This window comes from Oncorhynchus masou, chromosome 29 (assembly GCF_036934945.1).
Source record: "Oncorhynchus masou masou isolate Uvic2021 chromosome 29, UVic_Omas_1.1, whole genome shotgun sequence".
Lineage (NCBI taxonomy): Eukaryota > Metazoa > Chordata > Actinopteri > Salmoniformes > Salmonidae > Oncorhynchus > Oncorhynchus masou.
The window spans coordinates 12034170-12048240 of NC_088240.1; the positions used below are offsets into that span (position 1 = coordinate 12034170).

At 44.4% G+C, this 14071-nt stretch overlaps 1 protein-coding gene across 6 annotated transcripts in view; it reads right to left on the reverse strand.

Annotated features, from left to right (window-relative positions):
- Positions 1 to 14071, reverse strand: part of usp9 (ubiquitin specific peptidase 9) — a 74386-nt gene that overhangs the window by 17154 nt on the left and 43161 nt on the right. For all 6 annotated transcript variants that reach the window (XM_064944006.1, XM_064944007.1, XM_064944002.1 and 3 more), the window contains 9 exons: positions 11763 to 11929; positions 11384 to 11492; positions 6151 to 6297; positions 5728 to 5874; positions 5236 to 5443; positions 4838 to 5058; positions 4376 to 4566; positions 3964 to 4137; positions 2032 to 2173 (listed from right to left, as the gene is read on the reverse strand). In XM_064944006.1, the coding sequence (XP_064800078.1) occupies positions 2032 to 2173; positions 3964 to 4137; positions 4376 to 4566; positions 4838 to 5058; positions 5236 to 5443; positions 5728 to 5874; positions 6151 to 6297; positions 11384 to 11492; positions 11763 to 11929 (1506 nt within the window). The remainder of the gene's footprint in view (positions 1 to 2031; positions 2174 to 3963; positions 4138 to 4375; positions 4567 to 4837; positions 5059 to 5235; positions 5444 to 5727; positions 5875 to 6150; positions 6298 to 11383; positions 11493 to 11762; positions 11930 to 14071) is intronic.

Consider the following 14071-nt stretch of genomic DNA (forward strand, 5'->3'; position numbering starts at 1 on the left):
GTCTTCTACCTATAGGGGGAAGAGGACCAACACGTTCCTGCTACTAGTCTTCTACCTATAGGGGGGGAAGAGGACCAACACGTTCCTGCTACTAGTCTTCTACCTATAGGGGGGGAAGAGGACCAACACGTTCCTGCTACTAGTCTTCTACCTATAGGGGGGGAAGAGGACCAACACGTTCCTGCTACTAGTCTTCTACCTATAGGGGGGGAAGAGGACCAACACGTTCCTGCTACTAGTCTTCTACCTATAGGGGGGGGAAGAGGACCAACACGTTCCTGCTACTAGTCTTCTACCTATAGGGGGGGAAGAGGACCAACACGTTCCTGCTACTACCCATGAAATCCTACAGGAAAGTACAGTGCATTCAGAAAGTAAATCAGGACACTTGGACCTTTTCCCACATTCTGTTACGGCCTTATTCTAAAATTTATTACATTTTATTTTTTACTCAATCTACACACAACACCCCATAATGACAAAGCAATTTTTTGGAGAAAATTTCTGCAAATTTATTCAAAATAAAAAACAGAAATACCTTACTTACATAAGTATTCAAACGCTTTGCTAGAAGACTCCACAAAGAGCTCAAATGCATCTTGTTTCCATTGAGCATCCTTGAGATGATTCTACAATGTGATTGGAGTCCACCTTTTAGTAAATTCAATTGATTGGACATGATTTGGAAGGCACACACCTGTCTATATAACGGTCCCACAGTTGACAGGGCAGGTCAGAGCAAAAACCAAACCATGAGGTCGAAGGATTGTGTCGAGAGACAGATGTGGAGAAGGGTACCAAAACATGTCTGCCGCATTGAAGGTCCCCAAGAACACAGTGGCCTTCATCATTCTTAAATGAAAGAAGTTTGGAAGCACCAAGACTATTCCTAGAGCTGGCCGCCCAGCCAAACTGAGCAATGATGGTCACTGAGAGCTCCAGAGTTCCTCTGTGGAGATGGTTGTCCTTCTGGAAGGTTCTCCCATCTATGCAGCACTCCACCAATCAGGCGTTATGGTAGAATGGCCAGACTGAAGCCATTCCTCAGTAAAAGGCACATGACAGCCTCTCTTGGTGTTTGCCAAAAGGCACCTAAAGGACTTTCAGACAATGAGAAACAAGATTCTCTGGTCTGATGAAACCAAGACTGAACTCGTTTGCCTGAATGCCAAACGTCACGTCTGGAGGTAACCTGGCACCATCCCTACTGTGAAGCATGTTGGTGGAAGCATCATGCTGTGGGGATATTTTTCAGCGGAAGGGACTGGGAGACCATGAACTGAACAGAGCAAAGTACAGAGAGATACTTGATGAAAACATGCTCCAGAGCTCTCAGGACCTCAGACTGGGGCCAAGACAACGCAGGAGTGGCTTCGGGACAAGACTATGAACATCCTTGAATGGCCAAGCCAGAGCACGGAATTGAACATCTCTAGAGACCTGAAAATAGCTGTGCAGCGACACTCCCCATCCAGACTGACAGAGCTTGAGAGGATCTGCAGAGAAGAATGTGAGAAACTCTCCAAATACAGGTGTGCCAAGCTTGTAGCGTCATACCCAAGAAGACATGAGAATATAATCACTGCCAAAGGTGCTTCAACAAAGTACTGAGTAAAGGGTCTGAATACTTACGTAAATGTGATCAGTTTTTCATTTTTAATACATTTACAAAACTTTCTAAAAACCAGTTTTTCCACTTTGTCATTATGGGGCAGTGTTTAGATTGATAACAGGGAAAAAAACTATTTAAACAATTTTAGAATAAGGCTGTAACGTAACCAAATGTGGAAAAGTCAAGGGGTCTGAATACTTTCCGAATGCATTGCAGCTGGTTGGAGAAATATGTGATTAGAATATATTATTTGGAGTGGTTCACAAATAGACTACACAGTAGACCTACCACAGTTAAACAATCAAACAGCTGTGTGCTTCAGAGCAGGACTACCCCAGTTAGGTCAGCCATCTCCGGCAGCTCAGACAGACATCAGCATTCAAGTCGCTGACTGATCAGGCCAAGGTGAGTTGTCTCACCTTCTTGTTGCACTTCTCACAGTGGTATGCGTTGGCTCCCTCCAGCAGGTCTCCCTTGACATACTGCTCCATAGAGTCCAACAGGTTCTGGTGGTTCCTGATGTCTACATTCAGAGTGGTGAACGACTCCTCACACTCATATCTGGAGCACGCACACATGCACAGACACGAGCGCGCACAGACACGCGCACACACAGACACACAGTATCCACATAAGTTATCACCAACACTGTAGCAGCCTCATTAAACCTAGGGCTGGGCGATATATTAGAATTAATCAAATGAATTCGATATATGTTTTTGCGCGATATTCCAAATGCCTGTATCGCAAGAATCAAGGTTGTTATTTTGTATTTTTATGAGCGTTTATGTCCGCTTGTTCTCATGTTGTATTTTTGGTCTTGTCTCCTTCGCTCCTCTGTGCGGTGTTCACCTTCCCATTTACACCAGAGATCTGTATTAATGACAAGATGCACGTCTCCGCCCTAACACTGAGTTGTTGTCCCAAAGGCGTGAAGGCAGGTCGACAAGCTTAGGTCCAAAATAAACCCATAGGCTTGATTTTGGACAGATTTGAGTTCGCCTCTTTTCTATGGTTTACACACACACCAAGCCCCTCCCCCTGCCTCTCAAGACAACAGAGTTCGGACAAGCGGTTTCAACTCGCTATTTGCAATTGAGGTTTGGTCCAACAGAATTAGTCATATGGACACCAGAACACATTGAGACATTATTTTACTGTAATAGAGAAGTTAAAAAGGGTATGGTTAGACAAGTTATGTCTCAACTACTCAAAATGCGAGCAGAGTAGACACTACTTAAACAAGAGCATAAATGAACATTGAATCTGGAAAATGAATGTTCAGTTTGCTGGCTAATCACTAGCACGAGGGCTTGAGAGATTGTTGATGAGACCGGTGTTCATTTTCTATAGCCTAATACCTGCTACAAGAAGTTAGTTGTTATAAGTGAATGTGCATTATGCATGGTTCTAGATAAATTTGTAACAAAAAAGTGCATTATCATAGACTTGAGAGCCAGATCAGTGATTATTGCACCCCAAAAAATATTATTGCACCATCTTCACTAGCTCCTTTGCTGTTGTTCTGGGATTGATTTGCACTTTTCGCACCAAAATACGTTCATCTCTAAGAGACAGAGCGCGTCTCCTTCCGGAGCGATATGACGGCTGCGTGGTCTCATGGTGTTTGTACAGATGAACGTGGTACTTTCAGGCATTTGGAAATTGTTCCCAAGGACGAACCAGACTTGTGGAGGTCTACAATTTTTAGTTAAGCAAAGAGGCACTGAGTTTGAAGGTCGACCTTGAAATACATCCACAGGTACACCTCCAATTGACTCAAATTATGTCAATTAGACTATCAGAAGCTTCTAAAGCCATGACACCAGTTTCTGGAATTTTCCAAGCTGTTTAGAGGCACAGTCAACTTAGTGTATGTAAATTTCTGACCCACTGGAATTATGATACACTGAATTATAAGTGAAATAATCTGTCTGTAAACAATTGTTAGAAAAATTACTTGTGTCGTGCACAAAGTAGATGTCCTAACCGACTTGCCAAAACTATAGTTTGTTAACAAGAAATTTGTTGTGGTTGAAAAACGAGTTAACGATTTCAACCTAAGTGTATGTAAACTTCCGACTTCAACTGTAAATCGTGAATCTCCCAAATCGAGATATCAAATGTTATGTCATATCGCCCAGCTCTAATTAAACCACTACAAACAATCTCCCTCTGCGCAGAAATTGACATTTTCAAATCAATTATCCTGAGGTTCGCTAACAATAAAGATTAGTCCATGCTGCCCCTATACCTGATCTCAAGTCAGTTTCACATAATCCCCTCTAATGGTTAAGATTATGACTATAATTGATTTCAGATATTTTCCTAAGGCGTGGTTTGTGTGTTACCTATGTGGGCACCCCTGGCAGATCTTCTGGTCGGCGAAGGATCCCCCCAGCACCTTGCTAAGCATGGCCGGGTGACCCAGGGCCTTCAGAGCCTCATCCAGACTGTCCACTAGGGAGTTGAAGAACTCCAGGGCATCGTGCTGCTCTCGCAGGTTCACCGGCTCACCCCATAACCTACAAGAGGGGCGGGGGTGAAGTTAAGTGGGTGAGGTGAGATGGTGGGAGAGAGGAACGGGAGATGAAAGGTGGAGAGCAGCACTTTGGGACTGAACCATTGGTTCCATTGTACAGGACAAACTAAATCCAGGGTAGGTCATGTATTTGATCGTATTTAACACAGTGGTACATATTAGTCCCATCTTTTTCCTCCCAAACCAGGTAAATCAATTGCTCCCCTCCAGTCTCCACTGACCTGAACTGTTTCCAGAAGCCCCGGGGTACATAGTACTGCAGTCTGGAGGAGGCCAGGTGACCAAAGATGACCTGTAGGTGGCGCAGCACCCCAATGTTGTACTCCTTCCTGTCCTCCGACTTACTGAGCGACGGCTTGTCGTCAAACTGGTGGTTATAGCTAAACACCTCATCCCGCGGGTCTGCATTACTCTGTAGGGGGCCGAGGGACACAGAGTTAAGCTGGGTCCTCTTCATTAGGACACAATGGGGAATTTTTTTTCAAACCACACAGTGTGTAAATGAAAACACCCCACATGTCCAGTGCCATGAAAGTGTCTCAGCTAAGGAGTTGTTTTCAGATTATGATTAACCTATGAATGCCTGACAGTATCAACTGCAGTTTAAATGAACCAGACGAAACACGGATCAACCAACAAACAATTAAAACGTCAATCCTATGACCAAACCAGTTCCTTGTTACCTCGCTCTCCTGCTTCTCGTCGCCGGACATGTCATCGTCCACGTCGGTGCCGGTGCCCTCGATGGCGAGGATTCCGTCGCGGATGGGAGGGATCATGTAAAGCTGCTGGATGACTGAGTTCATGTAGCAGGTGGCCCCAGCGTTCTTCAGCCCCACAAAGCCTTTAGTGGGCCGCGGCCCCACCGGAGGGAGATACTCCCACTCTGTCAGAGCCTCACAACCTGTTGATCAAACAGCGACAATAATATTCATATGTGGGCTTCACACCTGACAAGGGAGGGGAGGCAACGACCTGGGTCAAATGTCTCAAATATTTTGAGGTAGGCTTCACTTTGAGCTTCCATTGGTTCCACTATACAGGGCAAGCAAATCATTAAAATTAATGAATCTATCCATACCTAGGTAGTACATGTCAGTGAGCATGTTGACGATCTGCTTGAGGTTCCGGACACAGCTAACTGACAGAGCCACCAGCAGCTCGAATCCTGCGTTGATGGAGGCGGGGCTGCTACAGACAGGGATGGCCTGCTCCGTAGGGAACTCCCCGCTCTTCATGTACTGCAGGTACACGTTAGACGCTGGGAAGATGAAGTCATCTATCAACTCCTGGAGAGAAGGGAGAGTGAGAGAGAGATAGGGACAGAGTTAAAACAGGGTAAGAAAGTAACATTTACGGCTTGCAACATTTATTACAGCCACATTCAGATGTGAAGATCAATATTTTTTGATGTTTTAGCGTTGTTTATCACCACATAAGAGCATGCTGGAAGCCTCTGGTGGGTCAAATCAAATATTGGTTGTCGAGGGCCAAGTTCAGCCTCCAGGCTCCACTAATGTCATTGAATAAGTAGAAAGATTCATTTCAATACAAAATGGATGTGCCAGCCTACCTTGATGAGGTTGGCCCCTCCCTTCTCACAGCCAATGTAGTACTTCTTCTCTGGTGTCTGGAAGGCCAGCAACTCCTTGGTAACTCCGATGTGTCCCTCCAGGATGGTCTCCTCAACGCCCGTCTCCCCTGTCCTCTTCACCTCATCCTGGGACACGCGCACGCAGAGACACATGCACGCAGAAACGTCACAACCAAGGTCCTATTCATTAAGCACCAATCAAAAGCAAATAGAGGGACTACATAGACTTGTTGTATACCAACCGCTAGCTTTTGTTTTCCTTTGATTAACATCTGCTGTGTGCCCTAATGAACACAGCCAAGCTCTGACCGAGGCCTAGAATCTCGGCCATTAACCTCTACACAAAGCCCAGGGCAGTTATTCACTATTACACAACGTCAGGTTTGAACAACGTAGTCGTACCCTGATCTTCTTCAGCCAGTCGATCTCGTTGTTGAGCAACACCTCTGCGTTGGGCAGGTTGATGTTGCTGTTGTAGGCGTAGTTCAGGAGGTGCCTGAGCAGGGTGAAGTAGTCCCCAGCATGCTTGGCCCGCTCTTTAGCTGTGCTCTGGAAGACAAGTCAATAAACATTAGTATAGGGTGTCCAATCAAAAACACCATCTTTATAAATATTTTTATTTTTTATTTGATCCCTTTTTCTCCCCAATTTGGTGTCCAATTGTTTTAGGTAGCTACTATCTTGTCTCATCGCTACAACTCCCGTACGGGCTCGGGAGAGACGAAGGTTGAAAGTCATGCGTCCTCCGATACACAACCCAACCAAGCCGCACAGCTTCTTAACACAGTGCGCATCCAACCCGGAAGCCAGCCGCACCAATGTGTCGGAGGAAACACTGTGCACCTGGCAACCTTGGTTAGCGTGCACTGCGCCCGGCCCGCCACAGGAGTCGCTGGTGCGCGATACCGGCCAAGCCTTTCCTAACCCGGACGACGCTAGGCCAATTGTGCGTCGCCCCACAGACCTCCCGGTCGCGGCTGGTTGCAACAGAGCCTGGGCGCGAACCCAGGGTCTCTGGTGGCACAGCTGGCGCTGCAGTACAGCGCCCTTAACCACTGCGCCACCCGGGAGGCCAAAAACACCATATTTTAACCAATAGGTAAAACAATGTTAATTGTGTAGATAGTCCTTTTAGGAAAACCAAATGGTCCAAACCTCATGTCACTATCACAATCCGTTCAAAAGTTGGAGTTTTTACCCTTGTAGGAAGGACTCAAATCAATGGAGGCCAGAGACAAAGGGTGGTTAAAAACCTGGAAATTATCATGCCGTCAGCGATGCTGGATGCTGTGAGACACTTAAGGCTACCTGACAGGCTTACTATCTTTCTTAAATCCGGAGGACATAAAAACAACATATAGAGAGAGATAAGATCAATATCATTGAGACATCTTGTATTTTCATATTTTAGTACACACTGTTCATATTAAAGCGAAGTTTGAAAAAATAACAGGACTTTTTACAAAAACAAGCTTATCATCTCGGTGAAATTTCAACGGAACACTGAGCGTACTGCAAGCTTTTCTACATTTAATTCAGCGTGTGTCTTGCTAATTTGACTAATTTGACTATTTGCAACCCATGGGGAAAGAAATTGGAATACGACGACCATAAAATGCAAAATCCTCCAAAGTTTAAACAAGAAAGCGGCACCTCCGTCAACAGAACTCAGTGCTTAACGGATGTATTAGGTTTGGTTAATGACTTGTTAAGAGAATGATCCCACTGAACGATTCAGAACACGAAGAATCACGTGTGTCTTGATAAATTGTATTTTATAACATAAGGAAGTGAAAATGTCATCCCCAAAGCACGTTTTCAACCACTCTGGGCATAGTGGGCGGACACCAAATGAGTGCCTTGCTTTACACATGTATTAACTTGCAGGTTGTTGACTAGATCAAAATGAGGCGTTTTGGGGGCGTGGCTAGAGCTCCTGAAATTTTGTCAGAAAGTAATCGTCAAGCAAATAACATCCAGTCTCACGTTATTTTTAGGTGAATTAAAAACACATTTAGCATCTCTTGGCACTGATGCAGACCTTAGGAACATCTACATTTTAAAAAGTCTAATAAATCCATGTAATATAGCCTACACCTTCACAATGAATCCATTATTTGTATTGGACAGGTCAAAAAACAACAACATGATATTAAGAAAATGTAGTCTCATTAACAAATTGACAAGCACTTGATAATGCCTCAAATTTCCCGGCGGCATCCCCTTTTTAGGTCATCTGGTCTTTCTCAGAGGCTACAAGTGAAGACCGACATGTCCTTATACAATTCTGAGGTGCATATTGAAAACATTGGAAGAACTGTCCACCTTTACTTTTCGTCAGCCAACAAGATGAGTCGACCTAATGAACAGCAAAAGCACTCTACTATCCCCCAAAGTACAAGAGTTGACCTATTCTATTCTGTGCACAAAATATTCCAAACATCCCAAATGAATACAACCAAATTAATACAACCATTCGCATCAGAACATTTTTTAAGCAATGTGGCTGATGCAACAGATTAGAACATTTATCTTAAAATGTTGATAGTTTATTTCTTCACATTATAAACCGAGCAATGCACACACGACAGTAGGCTATAAGCACAAATGTTCCATTAGCGGGAAAACATCACTCAAAAATGAACACAAATGCAATTATCCATGAAATGCTTTTATTATTATTATTATTATTATTATTAAGGTGCATTTTTATGGTGAGAATTATCTTCCCCAAACTTGAAACTCACGTGCTGCGCATGTATGCCAGTTAGGTTTTACACTTGTTGTAATGCGGATTAATGTGCTCCAAATTTAAGAATTGATTTATTTGGCCACTTTAGTTGTGATACAAACATCCGGAAAACATATAGGGCTATGGGCTAGGCTACCTGAGATGTGCGACTATTATTTGAAAAAGTAAAAAATAATAATGCATTTGCTGTTTTTTGCCTTACTGCACACAAGCTGGGCATCATTCACAAGTTATATATAATTTATAAGTGATAGGCTAATATTGTCACCCACCCAACTATTCTTGATGTAATCTTGTCTGTACATACACTAAATAATATGTGTGACATTTGTTTTCGATTTAGAATGGACCATTATCATGCACCTGTCTCGAAACGGGCAGGGGGAAAAAAATTACACGTAATCTATGCACTCAAATACCTTATGGAGGCTGCTTTCCCGTGGTTAAATGCCAGCCAGGTGGGCTACTGTTGTAAAGAGAAGCAATGTACTTAATATTAGAAAAGTTGAGAAATAAATATAGTAGGCCTAGCCTGCAGAAAGCTGATAGAATTCTCCTATTTTTAATAGAGGCCATCACTGTTTCCTCATGCAATTGCATAGCCTATAGAAATGTTGAGCAACATGAGCTCTCATGAAGTGTTTGATCAGACGTTTGATTACATTTGCATTGACGTCAAAGTGATTTGAGTACCAGGCAGTTATCAAGTTTGGTAGGCTACTACTGACCATCAGCAGCATCAGAGCATGGAGAAAACCAATTACCGTGACGAAACGATCATGTGGAATTTGACTGAAGTCATAATTCGTGACCGCCAGTGTGGCGGTAATACGATCCCCATAAAAGCCCTAGGCGTGGCCAAGGGTGTGGTCACCGACCTAGAATTTTTGAGGCCCTCTTGGCCGCAGAGACAAAATGCTGCTGTTTTAAAGCTAGTTTCCTGCAATTATACACATTTTGCCATGGGGCTGAGAGAATATTTGCAGATTTAAAGTGAATTTCCTGCAATTCAACACATTTTGCGAGTGTTCTTATGCTGAGTGACTCAAACATCATTACAAAAACAATGGAGACTCCATGTTATGACAAAAAATATCTCAATGCATAATCTTTTTGATTTTAGAATGGTCTAGCTATGATTGTTCACTCTCAAAGATGACCTTATAAAAAAAATAAGACCTATCTTTTCTGCATGCTTTATATTTTTGGTAATTTAAGTCTACACAGTACATAGACCATTGGTAAATAGCCCACCCAATCTACCTACCTCATCCCCATACTGTTTTTATTTATTTACTTCTCTGCTCATTTGCACACCAGTATCTCTACCTGCACATGACCATCTGATCATTTATCACTCCCGTGTTAATCTGCTAAATGGTAATTATTCGCCTCCCTCCTCATGCCTTTTGCACAACGTATATAGACTTTTTTTCTTTTTTTTCCTACTGTGTTATTGGCTTGTTTATGGTTTACTCCATGTGTAACCCTGTGTTGCTGTCTGTTCACACTGCTATGCTTTATCTTGGCCAGGTCGCAGTTGTAAATGAGAACTTGTTCTCAACTAGCCTACCTGGTTAAATAAAGGTGAAATAAAAATAAATAAAATACACTGAAAACATTACCATATTAAAATTGGAATAAAGCTGGTATTACTTCCTCAAAAATGAATCTAAGATAACTCAAGAAATCTAATTAAATATTGATGTTTTTGCCAAGGAGGTTTTAGTTACACAATATTATATCTAGCTAAGGTGTTTGGTGCAGTATTTTTCAAGTAAAAAAATGTGAAACGTCTTATGTAAACAAAGTCAGATCTGCTGGGCAGGTCTGTCTCACTGTCTGTGTGTCGTGTTAGCGGGCAAGTGAGCATTGACGAAATCAAAACCCAACCCTCAAGCAAGTCATGACGAACTCACTTACAAAATTCAGTTTTGGACGACAATGACTTTACTACACCTTGTAGTAAATTTACACTAGAATAAATGTTTGACTAATATCGATGCCACATAGGCCGTTTTCTATCAGAGAAGTTAATTGCCTTCCATTGCGCTTCAAAAAGCTGTTGAAAAGCCAGGAAAACCAAGGAACAGCTTTCTAAACACCTCCTTTATACTTCCATCCTCCCCTTCATTTGAAGTGATCACTGCACTGACATTGCTGATAGGTGAAAGCTATGATAGAAGCTTTTCTTATTATTATTATTTGGGAGTTACTTCAACGAATTAAGGCAGTAAGGGTACATCCAATCTATTTTAACATGGCCATAATTGCAGTGATCATAATGAACATTTCAAAGCACTCATGTAAGAGAGAGGTGCGGCTACGTACCCCCAGCACAGTGAAGAGAGAGGTGCTGCTACGTACCCCCAGCACAGTGAAGAGAGAGGTGCGGCTACGTACGCCCAGCACAGTGGAGAGAGAGGTGCGGCTACGTACCCCCAGCACAGTGAAGAGAGAGGTACGGCTACGTACCCCCAGCACAGTGGAGAGAGAGGTGCGGCTACGTACCCCCAGCACAGTGAAGAGAGAGGTACGGCTACGTACCCCCAGCACAGTGAAGAGAGAGGTGCGGCTACGTACCCCCAGCACAGTGAAGAGAGAGGTGCGGCTACGTACCCCCAGCACAGTGAAGAGAGAGGTGCGGCTACGTACCCCCAGCACAGTGAGAGAGAGGTGCAGTGAAGAGAGAGGTGCGGCTACGTACCCCCAGCACAGTGAAGAGAGGGGTACGGCTACGTACCCCCAGCACAGTGGAGAGAGGTACGGCTACGTACCCCCAGCACAGTGGAGAGAGAGGTACGGCTACGTACCCCCAGCACAGTGGAGAGAGGTACGGCTACGTACCCCCAGCACAGTGGAGAAAGAAGTGCTGCTACTTACCCCCAGCACAGTGAAGAGGAGGGTGATGAAGAAGAGGAGGGGTCGGTGGCCCATGCAGCACCTGGTGGCCATAAGGAAGAACTGCTCCTGGGCCATCTGACGAACTGACCTGGAAATAGATCAGAGAAGACAATTAAACCACAGACAAACTAATCCATCAATCAACAAACTGACCTGAGGACAGATCAGAGAGGACCATTATTACCATAGACACAGATAGCCCCACGTGCTCGCCCACTACACAAAGCAGTTAAGACAAACACCACTGTAGTACACCAGCGGCAAACATCCTTGAGGATTGGCAGGCTTTTGTTCCAGTTCAACGCTAAAACATCTGCTCGACAGAAAGTAAAGACAGACAGCAGGGGGGGGAACATACTTGCTGTGGCAGTGCAGTAGCAGGTCTATGATGAAGGTCTGCCAGGCCTTCTCCTTACTGAGTGTGTCCAGAGCAGTGGGCAGCAGGGCGAAACACAGGGTCATGACCTCCAGGGCCTCACAGCACACCTGCTCATCCTCCCCGTCTGGCTCCTGAACCACGTTCGTCTGTAGAGGGGGAGAACACACACACACACCGCTGTGAGGTTACAAAACACAAACCACTTCTCTGTATTTCAGGAGATAGACAGCAGGTGCACAGTGCACATAATCAACCTATTAGTCAGTTCAGTAAGCACCAAACGAGCACACACACACACAATCATCCCACTAGTACGACAGACAAACACTCAACTGTGACTGTTCAGGCCAAACAAAAAGATCTGTGACTGTAAAACCTTCCCCAACCAGAAACCGTGGATTGATGGCAGCATTCGTGCAAAACTGAAAGAGCAAACCCCTGCTTTTAAATCAGGGCAAGGCGACCGGAAACATGACCGAACACAAACAGTGTAGCTAGTCCCACCGCAAGGCAATCAAACGAGCTAAGCGTCAGTATAGAGACAAAGTAGAGTTGCAATTCAACGGCTCAGACACGAGAGGTATGTGGCAGGGTCTACAGTCAATCACGGACTACAAAAGAAAAACCAGCCCCGTCGCGGACCACGATGTCATGATCCCAGACAAACTAAACAACTTCTTTACTCGCTTTGAGGTCAATACAGTGCCAACGACACGGCCCGCTACCAAACCCTGCGGGCTCACCTTAACTGCAGCTAAACGTGACTAAAGCATTTAAACGTGGTAACCCTCGCAAGGCTGCCGGCCCAGATGGCATCCTCTGCCGCGTCCTCAGAGCATGCGCAGACCAGCTGGCTGGTGTGTTTACGGACACATTCAATCAATCCCTATCCCAGTCTGCTGTTCCCACATGCTTCAAGAGGGCCACCATTGTTCCAGTTACCAAGAAAGCAAAGGTATCTGAGCTAAATGACTATTGCCCCGTAGCACTGACCTCCGTCATCATGAAGTGCTTTGAGAGACTAGTCAAGGATCATATCACCGACACCCTACCCGACACCCTAGACCCACTCCAATATGCTTACCGACCCAATAGGTCCACAGACGCCGCAATCGCAATCACACTGCACTCTGCCCTAACCCACCTGGACAAGAGAAATACATATGTAGGAATGCTGGTCATCAACTACAGCTCAGCATTTAACACCATAGTACCCTCCAAGCACATCATTGACGCTACAGTGGTAGGCTTGATTACCAACAACAACGAGACGGCCTACAGGGAGGAGGTGAGGGCCCTCAGTAGAGGTCGACCAATTATGATTCTTCAACGCCGATACCAATTATTGGAGGACCAACAAAAGCCGATACCGATTAAAATCTGCCGATTTATTTATTTGTAATAATGACAATTACAACAATACTGAATGAACACTTATTTTAACTTAATATATCAATACAAGTCCATTTAGCCTCAAATAAATAATGAAACATGTTCAATTTGGTTTAAATAATGCAAAAACAAAAGTGTTGGAGAAGAAAGTAAAAGTGCATAATGTGCCATATAAAAAAGCAAATGTTTACGTTACTTGCTCAGAACATGAGAAAATATGAAATTTGGTGGTTCCTTTTAACATAAAACTTCAATATTCCAAGGTAAGAGGTTTTGGGTTGTAGTTAATATAGTATTTATAGGATTATTTCTATCTATACCATTTGTATTTCATATACCTTTGACTATTAGATGTTCTTATAGGCACTTTTGGCTTACTGGGGCTCTCTCATGCCGTCCCTGGAAGGGGTGCGTCACCTGAGTGGGTTGATTCACTGATGTGGTCATCCTGTCTGGGTTGGCGACCCCCCTTGGGTTGTGCCATGGCGGAGATCTTTGTGGGCTATACTCAGCCTTGTCTCAGGATGGTAAGTTGGTGGTTGAAGATTTCCCTCTAGTGGTATGGGGGCTGTGCTTTGGCAAAGTGGGTGGGGTTATATCCTTCCTGTTTGGCCCTGTCCGGGGGTGTCCTCGGATGGGGCCACAGTGTCTCCTGACCCTTCCTGTCTCAGCCTCCAGTATTTATGCTGCAGTAGTTTATGTGTCGGGGGGCTAGGGTCAGTTTGTTATATCTGGAGTACTTCTCCTGTCCTATTCGGTGTCCTGTGTGAATTTAAGTGTGCTTTCTCTAATTCTCTCTTTCTTTCTCTCTCTCGGAGGACCTGAGCCCTAGGACCATGTCCCAGGACTACCTGACATGACGACTCCTTGCTGTCCCCAGTCCACCTGGCCGTGCT